General features: G+C 40.9%; 1 protein-coding gene across 1 annotated transcript; it reads left to right on the forward strand.

Moving 5' to 3' along the window:
* The first annotated feature begins 11,159 nt into the window (after window positions 1–11,159).
* chrm5a (cholinergic receptor, muscarinic 5a) lies at window positions 11,160–12,740 on the forward strand. Its single transcript, XM_068339251.1, has one exon. It carries the CDS (start codon window positions 11,160–11,162, stop codon window positions 12,738–12,740), a length of 1,581 nt encoding a protein of 526 aa, XP_068195352.1.
* The last annotated feature ends 148 nt before the right edge of the window (window positions 12,741–12,888 follow it).

Here is a 12,888-nt window from a genome sequence, read left to right on the forward strand (position 1 = left end):
GACAGAAGGCGGCTGGACGAACTGATAGTGACATCTCCAGCATCCCCAACAAGACCTGCGTCACTGTTCTCACGAGAGCATTCGTGTATCGCACACCCACAGAAAAGAAAGCAGCGTTGAGTCAGGGACATCATTAGAATGTAAAATGGGAGAAGAAATTTAATCCAGCTGTGCTTGTTTTCCTGTCCCCACAAATTACAGTCTAATTATTCTGCACATGCCAAATAAAGTACTGACTGTGTCCCTATCAGTGGTAGCAACAAATATATCCTGATACGCAGGATGTCCTGAAGAGGACTGGTTATGTGGCTGCAAATGAGTTCCATCATGATGAGCTTGAGACAATGCACATTAGCCATGGATTCACAAATCATTTAAAGTGTTAGAGCTCATTGTGAGTAGAAGGTCACCATTAACATTATTAACTATTAACCCCGACATGTCAGCCAAGGAGTTCTGAAAGATTTTAGTGCTGAACCAGCTTAGGATTCTGAATCACCTTTTACTTTTTTCATCCCGTGTTATTTCACTTCAGACCGCTCAAAATAACAATACTGATGATCCTCCTGTACGAAGTTCAGAACCTGAACCTGATGATAATTAGAAACCGAGAGATGAAGTGTGTCGGTAAATGCTGCTCTCTCAGCTACATTTAGCTGAAGTGGATTCTACGTCATTCAAATGGTAAGATGTTATATCTAAATGAAAAATGTAAAGGACCCACCCCAAATATTGTCAAAGTAATTTAAAGAAAAAGCCTGATAAACAGGTTTTCAGCATCAAGGAAGCCAACCATCTACAGTTTAAGTATCTTGATTCTGCTTCCACTCATCTCCACATGCTCAGTAGTGTGAACTCTTTCTTCCACTAAGTATTATTGTGTGCGTTGTTTCTCCTTGTTGTTCGCTCACACTAATGGGTTTTTCCTGCCAGTGTCACCTCTGCCAACGTTCCTCAGCCTCTGCCACTCGGTTCTCTGTCTGTTTTACCCTCTGGATTCATTGGCTAAATCATCTATATTATAATAAATTCTTACTCACATCCACTCTCTGTGTCTGTGTCCTCTCTGAGGTGCACAATGGAAGCTAAATGGGACACCAACAAAAATAAATAAAGTACATCTGCATGGCGTTTCCATCTGGTCTTCTCCATTATCTGTTTCTGTGTAGCTTAGCGATTAACAACAATGTGTAATTACAACCGACAAATATTTTCATTATAAAAGTATGAAGAAGAAATATGACTTTCTGGCCTGCAAATGCAGTGTAATTACTGTGAGAAAGACATTTCTGTCTTTCCGTTCAAACATTTTAATGGTTATTTGTGTTTCGTGTTTGGTTGAATTTTTTGGGGAAATATTTGCAATTTTGCTTGGATTTAGATTCTACATGTATGCCCGCCCAGGGTTTGCCCCACCTCGCGTCCTGAGACATCTGGGATAGGCTCCAGCTCCCTGTGACCCGCTATGGCTGATAATGTATGGCTGCATGAGAAATATGTGGCTGCAGCCAGAAGCTAGTTAGCTCATCTTAATTTAGCCTAAAGAATCTATAGGAAGTCAGTGTACCCTGTAAACAAACAGTCCTGCACATAATGATTGGTAAAATCACTGTAATTTTAAACTTGCTTTTACAGAAATGAAGGTTTGTTCCCTTCAGCCACAGGCAAGAAAGCTTCCTGTGGTGCCTTTCTGATAACCAAACCACACTAGTTTCCTTCACTGGCTTCATCTGTAACAGATATGAGAGTAGTATTGATCCTTTTATTTAATTTACAGCAAACGTTGTTCATGCTATGTCCTCTTTTCATCTGTTTTAGTTTATGGTGGGCAGACTCCATTCTGACGTTGTAATAAATTTGGGCCTGCACTTGATCTAGGTGGTCATGCAACGTCATAAAAATATATATACTGGTATATAACAGTCATTAAACTGGAATTACTCATGCATCATTTACAAAAAACACAAATTTAGAGGTTATGGAATGAATAGCATACCACACTGTCATTTGGTTTACTAAACCTTAATTCAGTATGTTGCAGTAGGAAGGTGGATGCCTATGTGTAATTTAACAGGATTTGTTTATGCGGGCATAATCAATAGAGTATTCCCGTGATCTCAGGCACACCCAATAGGGCTAACAGAAGTAGTGCTTTTTCCTTTTAATACATTGCAACACGTAAGCACTCATTGTCACGTATACTGATGACGTAGGAGTGTATCAGTGTCCTTAATGGAGCACAATCCACAGGTCCACAATAAAAACACAATCCGAGCTGCCTTGACTCAGTCTCCTCTCTTAAGACAGCATTAAAGTTGCATTGTGGGGCGGGAGCGCTCATGTGCCACCAAGCCCCATCTGATTGGTGACCGAGCCGGTGCAAAGCATTTCACTCTTTCACTGTTAGTCAGAGGACATGGATCCTGCTGCTGGATTCCAATTTCGCCAAGCATTTAGATATTCATGACCCTAAACATAGAATTCATTCATTAGTGTTGAATAACATTAAACACAGGGCGATCATCAAACCTATGTATTATTTAAGGGAAACTCTATTATATAAGCATCCAAGAGTTCAGTCTTTGATGAAAAGCTGCACTGCTGATTAATGGTTTATCATGATGTCAAAGAGAAGTTGTTTACTGGGTGCCAGAGGGAGACAAAAAATATAAAGAACAGGCAGGCATGAGTTCAGATAAACATTTGTTGAAGAGAAAAGATGTCAGAAATCAAAGTGAACGATTGATCTCGTCAGCCAAAGTCACTCTGCAGAACTGTTCACAGCAATTTGTTTAATAACTGCTCAAAAGTAAAATGAAAGATCAGTCATTTAATGACACACATTTACCACCAGCAGTACACAGCACAAGCAGAATGAGGACAGATGGAGGAAGACAGGAAAGAATATTCAGTTTCATAGTGGCTGATTCTATATTTTTTATTTTTCCAAACGGATGCACAATTGCATCACGAGATAAGAAAAATTCTCTGATCTACGGATGGACTCACATTTTTAATACCCTTCCCTTTTTTTGTCAGCTGTGCTGAGCTGAGACAATGATCACTGGAAATAACAACAACATTTTTAGGTTGCGGATGAACAGAGACTGTCTGAATGACAGAGGGCTTCAGCGATTCCCTGACGTCGACCATCATTTACTGATTAAAAGCTCTGTGAATATTCTTTCAGGGAAAAAGCGGATGTCATAATCAAACCTTAGCTGGATATGAAGTCGCTCCAGAAATGTCATCATTTAAAACCCTTTTTTGGGTTTTTAATGTCAAAGGTCATATCCTTCACTTAAGCTTTAATTGTGCATTTAATTAAAGCATTAATCATTAATTTCAAGTGCTGTTTAATCAATAAGACATAACCTGAGAAATCAATATAAACAAGTTTGCAAAATGATGAGGCATTGGCGTGGACACTTGACACTTGCACTTTTTTGTTAATGTGTAGGTGCACGGTACCTTATAAAAAGCATGAGCTCTATAAAGTTTGTGTCTGTCAGCACTTCAACAGCAATGATGAGCCAGGTGTCTGTCCTTTGGCCAGTTGCCTGGAAATGGCATTGGATTATACGGCAAAGCACGGTGGAGGGTGGAGCGCTGAGTGGGTGCAAATATACGGTGCCCTGAGGAACAGACGCGGAGAGATTTTCATGAAACCCATCAATCATGTTGGCGGTGCATGGCTTTGACCTAGTCACAAAATCATTTTAGAGCTGCATTATGAAAAATGTCAATATGAAATGAAGGAGGGTGAGCCATTTATCTGTTATCCTCTAACCAGCTCCTCTGCTCCACAGGACAAAAGTGCAGCACGGAGGTCTTTTTAACACATTGCATTTTATCATCACTATAACTGCAGTTTATTTTAATCTTTAATTTATTATTCCTAGATTTTATCTCTAGTTTATGTATTTCTTCTGCATTTCATTTTGAAGCAATTATGATGTACAGGAAGTCCATTTTTGAAGTCCGTCAGCACACAAAAATGGACTTAACAGCAATAGCTAATTTGAAATTAGCAATTGCTGTTAAATCATGTGCCTTGTGATGCTTTAAAGTAAAGAAACTCTTGCAAACCAATGTCACAACTTGACATGCAAGCAATTAAACCTTATTTAATTGTGACAGTGGAGGCCTGCAAATATAAAACATGATGAAAATGATTTGATAAAGTAGAGAAACGACAAATATATCAAATGAGAGTGGCAGAACTCTCATCATCTCAGGACCTCACAGACATCATTACTGTACATCCAAAGCTTAGAATTAAGGGTCATTTGATAATTTCATGTAATGAGTGTGTTTAGGATTAACAGCCTATTGTCTTTGTCTTTCGTGTGACCTTCTCAATGTGGCATGAATTAAACGAGGGTAAATACTAACAATTCATCCTACATATCAAAGTATTATATTGGCCGCAACTGAATTTATTAGTGTATCACTCTGGTGATTTGATGGAGGCTTGTGGGAGAGATCAGTGCACATCATCCAGATTAATGCCATATAAGGGCTTTAAACCCATCCGGCCAGTCATGTAATGCCAAGGAAATAATTCCCCAATCAGCACAATGATATTAATTTTGTGTGCACACATGCATCCACACACAAATGTGTAACAAAGGTGCCAATGAAATATATGTTGCTTCAGTATTCTGCTTATCTGGCCATGTCAGCGCTCTTCCATGCACACAAAGGCGGCGGCACCATTTAATGTTCTGCAGATGAGTTTGCTGATAGCCACGCTGCTTTCTCTTCGGAGCAGATCAAACACTTTTCGGTAAAAACGTAGACAAAAGACTTGCCACTGAAGGTAATTAATGGTCTATGTGACAAACAAACACAAGACAAAAAAACCCAGAATTGATCTTGACTGGTGTGACTCAACACCCCCCTTGTCAGCACCACCTTAACACACACAAACTCTAAATCCTCCAAAGCAGCCCCTCTGAAGCCACCCAGCCACCTTTCCTCCCCCTTCCAGCTTCATACTTCATGACTCTCACACTCTGTGGTCTGAGCTGCATGCTCACTGTCCCGAAACATGATGAACCACTCAGCCCTATGGAGATTTCTCCTCCCAGTGAGCTAGCGTCAGCTACATCTGTGCCTGTCAGCCAGAGCGGATGCAAAGGCAGCCCTAGCAGCAGAGTGGCAGCAGCAGAGAGTTGGCTCGAGCATCAGGCAGCCTCGCAGTGATATTCAGTAAGTTGACTGGGAGGCAGCACACTTCATTCAGCTCAACTCTCACTGGCAGGGAAAGTCCTCTTTCTCCTCTATCATCTGCTCCTGAGCCATTTTAACTCATCTAGGGGAGACTGAGGAGGGATGCTCAACAACTTCAGGATACTTTTCTCATCTGGACACACAGTGGCTGTGTCGGATGGCCGATGGGGAACATGATGCTATACTCTGTGCAGGGATGACCAAAACTCTCCGGTGTCTACGTCTCCTCCTTTTATTCGTCTTCTTTCTCCTTTGCCTCTGCGCTCCCCTCTGGCATGCGAGGGTCAAGCCAGTGGGATTTCTCATCCACCACAATCCTGCCTCTGACTGTGCTGTGATCCTGTTCCTCAGTGCTACACTTGACCTGAAGGCTCCCCAGGCAAAATAAAGGGATTAACTATGAACTTTGCTCTCACCAGGAAAGAAGGTCAACTCTTAAAGAGGGGATGAAAGTCAACTGTAGGTAGGTTCATCTTGGTTTTTTTTTTTGTCTCCTTGACTCAAGATTGATTAAATGATCGGCTTTGTGCGCAGATGCATGACCTGGATTTAAGGGGAATGGCATCATGTGTGCACAAGTGCATGTCTGAGAGGTCTAAGCATGTATTTTTAATGTAGGCTTTTACCACAATAAACACAGCAGTGGATGGGTGGCTGGAAAGATGTGTAAGAGTCAGTAATTCTTTTCGAATGTAGCGCACATTAAATTAGATGTTAGATATTCATATTTGGTCACATATTGGGTACATTTTAAATCCTAACAGTTGTTGCTGATTAACTTTAAAGATGTGTTTCAATGGTGTGTCATTGCATCTCACTTCTTCCCATAGTTTCACCTCTATTTTATACCTCAGTTCTTTCTTTCATGGGAGGTTTCATGATGGATTCAGGCGTGCTGTAATACCTGCCACGTATCATCCATTTATTTCTAGGAATAACTTCAGTCTGTCAGTGCTGCACTCGATTATACGCACAATTATACCTACACTCCTGCTTCACCTCCTTTTATCTCAATTAAGATTTATATAAAAATATTTGCCAACAGTGTTCATTCTTCCACAATCTGCCAGACTGGCGTACTTCTAAAATTTGGAATTTCAGTGCTTTTGTTTCTCTCCCAAAAGACCAATCAATATTTTCCTTCAGAAGCTGAAGCTCACAGCCCCCTGCCACCACCACCACCACCACCACCACCACTTCCACCTCTCATTTATTAAGGGAAATGACTAAACAAGCAAGGATTAAGCAGTGAAGCATGATTTCAAGTCCATCCAGTCTCAGGCCAGTGAAATATTCTCTTTCATCAGTGGGATAAATAACAGATTTCGTGGGTTAATGAGACTCATGACCAAAATATTACTTTTTGCAGCAGTTTTACTATAAAATGCATTGTTTGTGGTTGTGAATGTTGGTTTGGGGCTGTGCAGACCTGCTCTTGTTTGGCTGTGATCATATATGATAGCAAGCAAGCAAATTTTCGAGCATATTAAAAAAAAAATGAGGTGCCGGCTTGAGAGTGAGGCATGCAGACAAACACAGGAGTGTTTTATTGTCCATGAGCTTTAACGCAATCCTGTGTTTGTGCCCTCAACAGGTCGTCTGTGTTTAGCTTCCACCAGAAGTGAAAAATGATAAAAATGGATGTTATTAAACCCATTGAACTCGCTTTAGCAGACATATGCAATATCGTCATGGTGAAAATTGGCTGAATCAAGGGCTGGGAACAAAACCGCACAAAATAAGGCACAGAAATGTAGGAAACACTTCATGCAAAAACACAAATGAGATTATAGTTAGATCATTATCCAAACGATGGGGCATTAATGAAATGCTGTTGCTGCTCATAAACCTGAATGCATAGAGGCATTAGGAGTTATATCATTCTGTTCAGCAGCTGCCAAAGCCACTGGTGTATCCATGAGCACATCTCAATATGCATGTAATGATCATATTCATCATTTTCTCATCATAGAGGAGACGTAATCGAAATCAAGTTTATACTTGACTTAAAATCACAGGGGAGAAACCATTTTGGCACTGAATAAACATAAAGCAAATAAGCGCACAATGCTCTAGAGAGTAGACTGCAAACGATCACTTTGATTCTCGGCTAGTGCGCATGTGACATTATCCATCCTAATATACCTGATGAATATTTCTGTTTGCACATTTTGGAGTCAGATCAGCATCCTCTCTTTGCCAGCAATGCCTGATACACATAATGATTCAGGCATTTCATGGGTCCTAACTTATGCAGGATGCTTAACTATGGGTCAGTGGACTGACTACAAGATGCACAGACCATTGTGCCAAAAAGCTCTGGGGAGATTTGCAAATACTAACCACACATGGTGTCCTTTGCTTCCTGGGCTTTGATGAGCTTTGCTTTTCCTCCTGTTCTTCATTTGGTTTCTCTCATCCCTTTTCCCTCTCTTTCGCAAATGCCACACACATACAAATGACTTGCTTTCATATTTACAGAGCAGCTGTACTGCAAGCATAAGTGAGTGTAGGAAAAGGTCATATGGGGCTGGGAGGCCTGGTGAATAGAGCCACTGCACACGGGCACTGATAGCCAGGTGCCAGAGGAAATTGACATGTCCACCTCGGTGCTCCTTGGGCTCAAGAAAGTTTTATGTTACCTCGTCTCTAGATTCTTAGGTGTCATGAAGGAGGTTTGCTTGGAGTTGACTTTAGTCTATTATCTGTCACTGATTCATAGACCTCTGAGTGTAGAATTTTAAGCATCACACACACCTCACAAATACAGGCATGACCCTGTAGTCTGACCAGACACCGCGGGGCAAGCTGTCAGTCCCAACCAGAACATATTGTCTATTCGTAATGATGGAGAGTCCATGTTAACCCTGCAGTCTGACATCTGAGTGTACCATTAAAATGCTTCCTGCTTCAGCTGTTAGCAGGCTTGACTTGTTCCACATTGGTTGAGGTCAGGGGGTAGAATTGGTCCATTCCTTGCGTTTGTGTGAATGTCTGTAAGCCTAATCACACACCAATAGTAGCAGGTCAGATTATCCTTATTTTGCAAACTTTGTACCCGTCAACATGAATTATTTATTGTGAACATAATCATCCATAGTTGAGTCTGTTCATTTTTTGTTTTGAAAAAGGAAAACAACGACAAAAAAAAAGAAAAATCCCCAGAGACTCAGTAAAAGCCCACCAGCTTCTGTCTTTTGGCTGAATCCATGACTTAGTGGCTTCAACATCTGCCTATAGTTAACTAATTATTCCAGAACACACAAAAAAGAAGTGCACTAAAAAAAACTGTGGACGCTGTTTTGTGAGTATGAATGTTTCCAAAGACAATGCTTTAATGTTAATATAAACCTTTAAAACATTTTATCAGAATTTAGTGTATTTAATGTGCATAAAACACAAAATTAGCTTACAAACTGTCATTCATTTTCAACATAACCTACTGATGAACCAGTTTTACCATCTTTCAGCAATTTCCCTTCATATAAATAGAGAAAAAATGGAAAACTCAACCTCGGAAAACAATGTGTCATTTTTAGCTCATTGTAAGGGTTAATGCTGGGTTGAACAATAAGGAAAAATTTCTCGATTTATGCACATCAACAGCAGGGAAATTCATGGTACCTCCACTGATAAGCAGTGAGGGCTGATCATGTGGAAGTTTGAGAAATGTGAGATGAAATGTCGCTCTATAACAACATGAGGGACAAAGTCCTGAAGGACGACCCCCACAGTGACTGGAATGTTATTTTTGTGGGCCTCCGGCTGCCACCGGCGCACTGCTAACCTGGCACTGTTGAGAGAGTGTGGCAGTGGTCTTTCAAGTACGCACTACTGATTGTGGAAAAAGAAATATGAAATGCATATATTGAAAAGCTAGGGTTACATTTATTATCCTTTAGTTCTCTGCTGGGTATCTCAGCAGTAAGGAAGACAATTTTTTTTTAACATCTGAAGGTTTTGTTTGCAGTCCTTGGAGGGGAGAACCTGCAGACATCAGGCTGGAGTTGATCAAGTTTTTTTAAGAGCCTCTGCTAATGAGTATACGTTGATTGCACTGGTTTTCATATTTTGAAGATTAGATTGACTCAGGCAGGGTTGATGTCTAAAGCTGCACCCTTTTGCTGGTCTTGCTGATGACACTAAGGTTCAATTGCTTCAACCTACATGGAGTATTTTCTCTAAGGCAGTGATCTCATTCACTGTTTCTCCAGAGTGAGCACCTCATACAGCCGGTGTCTTCCCAAAGGGTCCTATGTGGGAGTAATAAATAATGTTTAAAACGTGGACAAAGAGCAAAGAGGTTGTGTATGGGAAAGGAATTTCCTTATTTGAAGAAATGGCATATATGGAGACGCCAGCATGTGGAACCTGGAAGGCTTAGACTTCTACCGAGAAAGACAATTTATCTTGACTAACAGTGTTTGTTTGACAATTTTTCTCCTCTCACTTGAATACTGTAGAGTCCTTGCTTACCCTTCAGTGTGTTATCACCCAACTGCACATAAAAATGTACTGAAACTCAGGGGATTCCATGCTACTTCCACTTTTTTGATGAAAGCCTTCAATGTCAGAGCACGGCCACACAGCACCATCATGCAATTGTAGGTCATGAAAGTGAGACATTAAGCCACAGAAACTTCCCATTGGCTTATTTTGAATGTACAGATCCAGGATGGCATGGGTAGCCCTTCAGCCACTGTTGATTGGCATGTCCAGCATCCAGGGATGAAATGTGCAGGCATGCAACTGCTCTGACCTGAGAATGAAAGGACTATGTGTGGAGGAGTGTGCTGATCTCTAGTGGTACTTAGTGGGAAAACATTGTACTGTTTGAAGAGAGTCCACTACCTTGGATTGTAGATAAGGAAATTGAGTAACCACAAAGGAAGCAGTTGCTCAGTTGATTATGTTTATGTCATTATGCAGAACCAGAGATTCTGTGCATGCTGATAGTCAGAATTAGCTGGCAGTGTCTTAGAAATGTAGTCACATTAGTAGCTTAATAAAGGTTCACAATGGTATGTGTAGTACTTCCTCCACATGTACTGCATTCTGAGACAGGCTGCAAGTACAAGCTCTACAAAAGACTGAAAGTGTTTTATGTGTCTGCGTATTTCCACTTTCCCAGCCAATGATTATGTACCATAAACATTTTTATGGAGAATAGGTTAAAAAATGTAAGTCTATTTTTAAATAGTTAAATATTTTATTTTTTATTAATTTATTAGTAACTGACAAATTTCTTCAGCAGTAATGTTAAAGCAGAACATCACAATGTGTCAGTTTCACTTTAAAAAAATTAAATTTCTATCTAAAACAAACATTTCGTAAAACTATTAAACATTGAAGACGCAAGTTAATATAGACCAAAATTACAGCCACATTACTGTATTTGCTGTACTTTTTCATACTGTATATCATTGTAGCAAATTGCATTCTCTGTGAACTATTAATATAACAACACATATTTGGAGCAATGGATTGAATTATGTAATGACCTGGATTTTTAATATGCCACAGATGTTTGCAGAGATTGCCTCAAACTCTCCATATGGGAATATTCACATGATTGGTCCGACTGTGTGAGCTGCAAGACAGCTTACATTTTTAATACATAAAAGTGAGCAAATTTCAGAGAAAATTACATCCTTGCAGTTGAATGCTATCATTTGTTAAGAATGTATGATAGACAGATATGTTACATTTGATTTTAAGAGGCCATTCTTGAATCTCCTACATTCTGCGAGTGTTAAGTATTTGATGCTTAATATGCAGAACTGCTGCCATCTAGCGGCGACAATGGAAAGTTTTGATAAAGACTAACATTCTGCTTCCTGTTTTTTTTCCCCAGGGTATCTTTCTGAAAATGAACAACACAAACACTCCAATCACATTTGGACAATAATAAACACAAGTGGACCATGGAAGGAGACAGCATGCTGAATTCTTCTGTAAACACCAGCGCTGCAGACATCCAGCTGGCCACTCACAGTCTTTGGGAGGTGATCACCATTGCAACTGTATCTGCTATAGTCAGCCTCATCACCATTGTGGGTAATGTGCTAGTGATGCTCTCCTTTAAAGTTAACAGCCAGTTGAAGACAGTGAATAATTACTATCTGTTGAGTCTGGCAGCTGCTGACCTCATCATTGGGATTTTCTCCATGAACCTGTATACCTCTTATATCCTGATGGGCTACTGGGCTTTGGGGAACCTCGCCTGTGACCTTTGGCTGGCCCTGGACTATGTGGCCAGTAATGCATCAGTCATGAACCTGTTGGTAATCAGTTTTGACAGATATTTTTCCATCACCAGACCTTTAACCTACAGGGCTAAGCGGACTCCCAGACGAGCTGGTATCATGATAGGTTTGGCCTGGTTGGTCTCACTAATACTGTGGGCTCCTCCTATCCTCTGCTGGCAGTACTTTGTTGGAAAAAGGACTGTTCATGAGAAGCAGTGCCAGATTCAGTTTTTCTCTGAGCCTGTGATAACTTTTGGGACAGCAATTGCTGCATTTTACATCCCCGTATCTGTCATGACAATCCTGTACTGTAGAATCTACAAGGAGACTGAGAAGAGGACAAAAGACCTAGCGGAGCTGCAGGGTATTAACTATCCCACAGACTCTGTAGTCACTCAGCCTCAAAAGACTATTATCAGATCCTGCTTTAGTTGTAAATTAGGATCAGCTTCACATGACAGGAATCAAGCCTCTTGGTCTTCCTCAAGCAGAAGCACTGTTGCCAAATCAGCAGTTGTCGCCAATGATGAGTGGTCCAAAGCTGGTCAGCTGACCACCTTCAACAGCTATGCTTCCTCTGAGGATGAAGACAGGCCCGCGTCTCCAGGAGGCTTCCAAACCTCCTTCAGGAATCAGGCTTGTGAGACCATCAAAAGCGAAGCGGGCAGTGAGAGCGAACAACTCAGCAGCTATGAGGAGAACAGCTTCTTCCAGACACCGCCTAAAAGCAACTCTCAAAAAAGCAGCAAGTGTGTGTCCTACAAGTTCAAGCCTGTGGCCAAAGATGCTCAGACAGAGCACCAAAGCAAAAATGGAGACACTAAAATGGCCACGTCAGCATTCTCCTCAGCCGAGTCCATGAGCGCTCCATCCACTTCGTCGGTGTCTAAGCCCATAGACGCCACACTGAAGAACCAGATCACCAAGAGGAAGAGAATGGTTCTAATCAAGGAGAGGAAGGCAGCTCAGACTCTCAGCGCCATCTTGCTGGCCTTTATCCTAACTTGGACGCCTTATAACATCATGGTGCTCATATCGACGTTCTGCTCAGACTGCATTCCCCTCTCACTCTGGCATCTGGGCTACTGGCTGTGCTACGTCAACAGTACCATCAACCCCATGTGCTATGCTCTTTGTAACAAGACTTTCCAGAAGACCTTCCGCATGCTGTTACTGTGCCAGTGGAAGAAAAAAAGGATTGAGGAGAAATTATACTGGTACGGACAAAACCCTGCGGTCAGCTCCAAAATGTCATGACCTTTTTTTTTTTTGAAAAAAGAAAGGCATTTGGTTATATTGGCTACAGTAATCTTGGCTATATTAATTCGGATTCCACATATTAGGCAATTTCAAAAATAAAAACACTTCATCATAGCTGGTAAAGTTTATAATCGATTAGTCAATA

This window comes from Antennarius striatus, chromosome 17 (assembly GCF_040054535.1).
Source record: "Antennarius striatus isolate MH-2024 chromosome 17, ASM4005453v1, whole genome shotgun sequence".
Taxonomy (NCBI): domain Eukaryota; kingdom Metazoa; phylum Chordata; class Actinopteri; order Lophiiformes; family Antennariidae; genus Antennarius; species Antennarius striatus.

Bases quoted from the DNA above. Each gene is read 5' to 3' on its own strand.
- chrm5a (XM_068339251.1), top strand. From the start codon at position 11,160: ATGGAAGGAGACAGCATGCTGAATTCTTCTGTAAACACCAGCGCTGCA.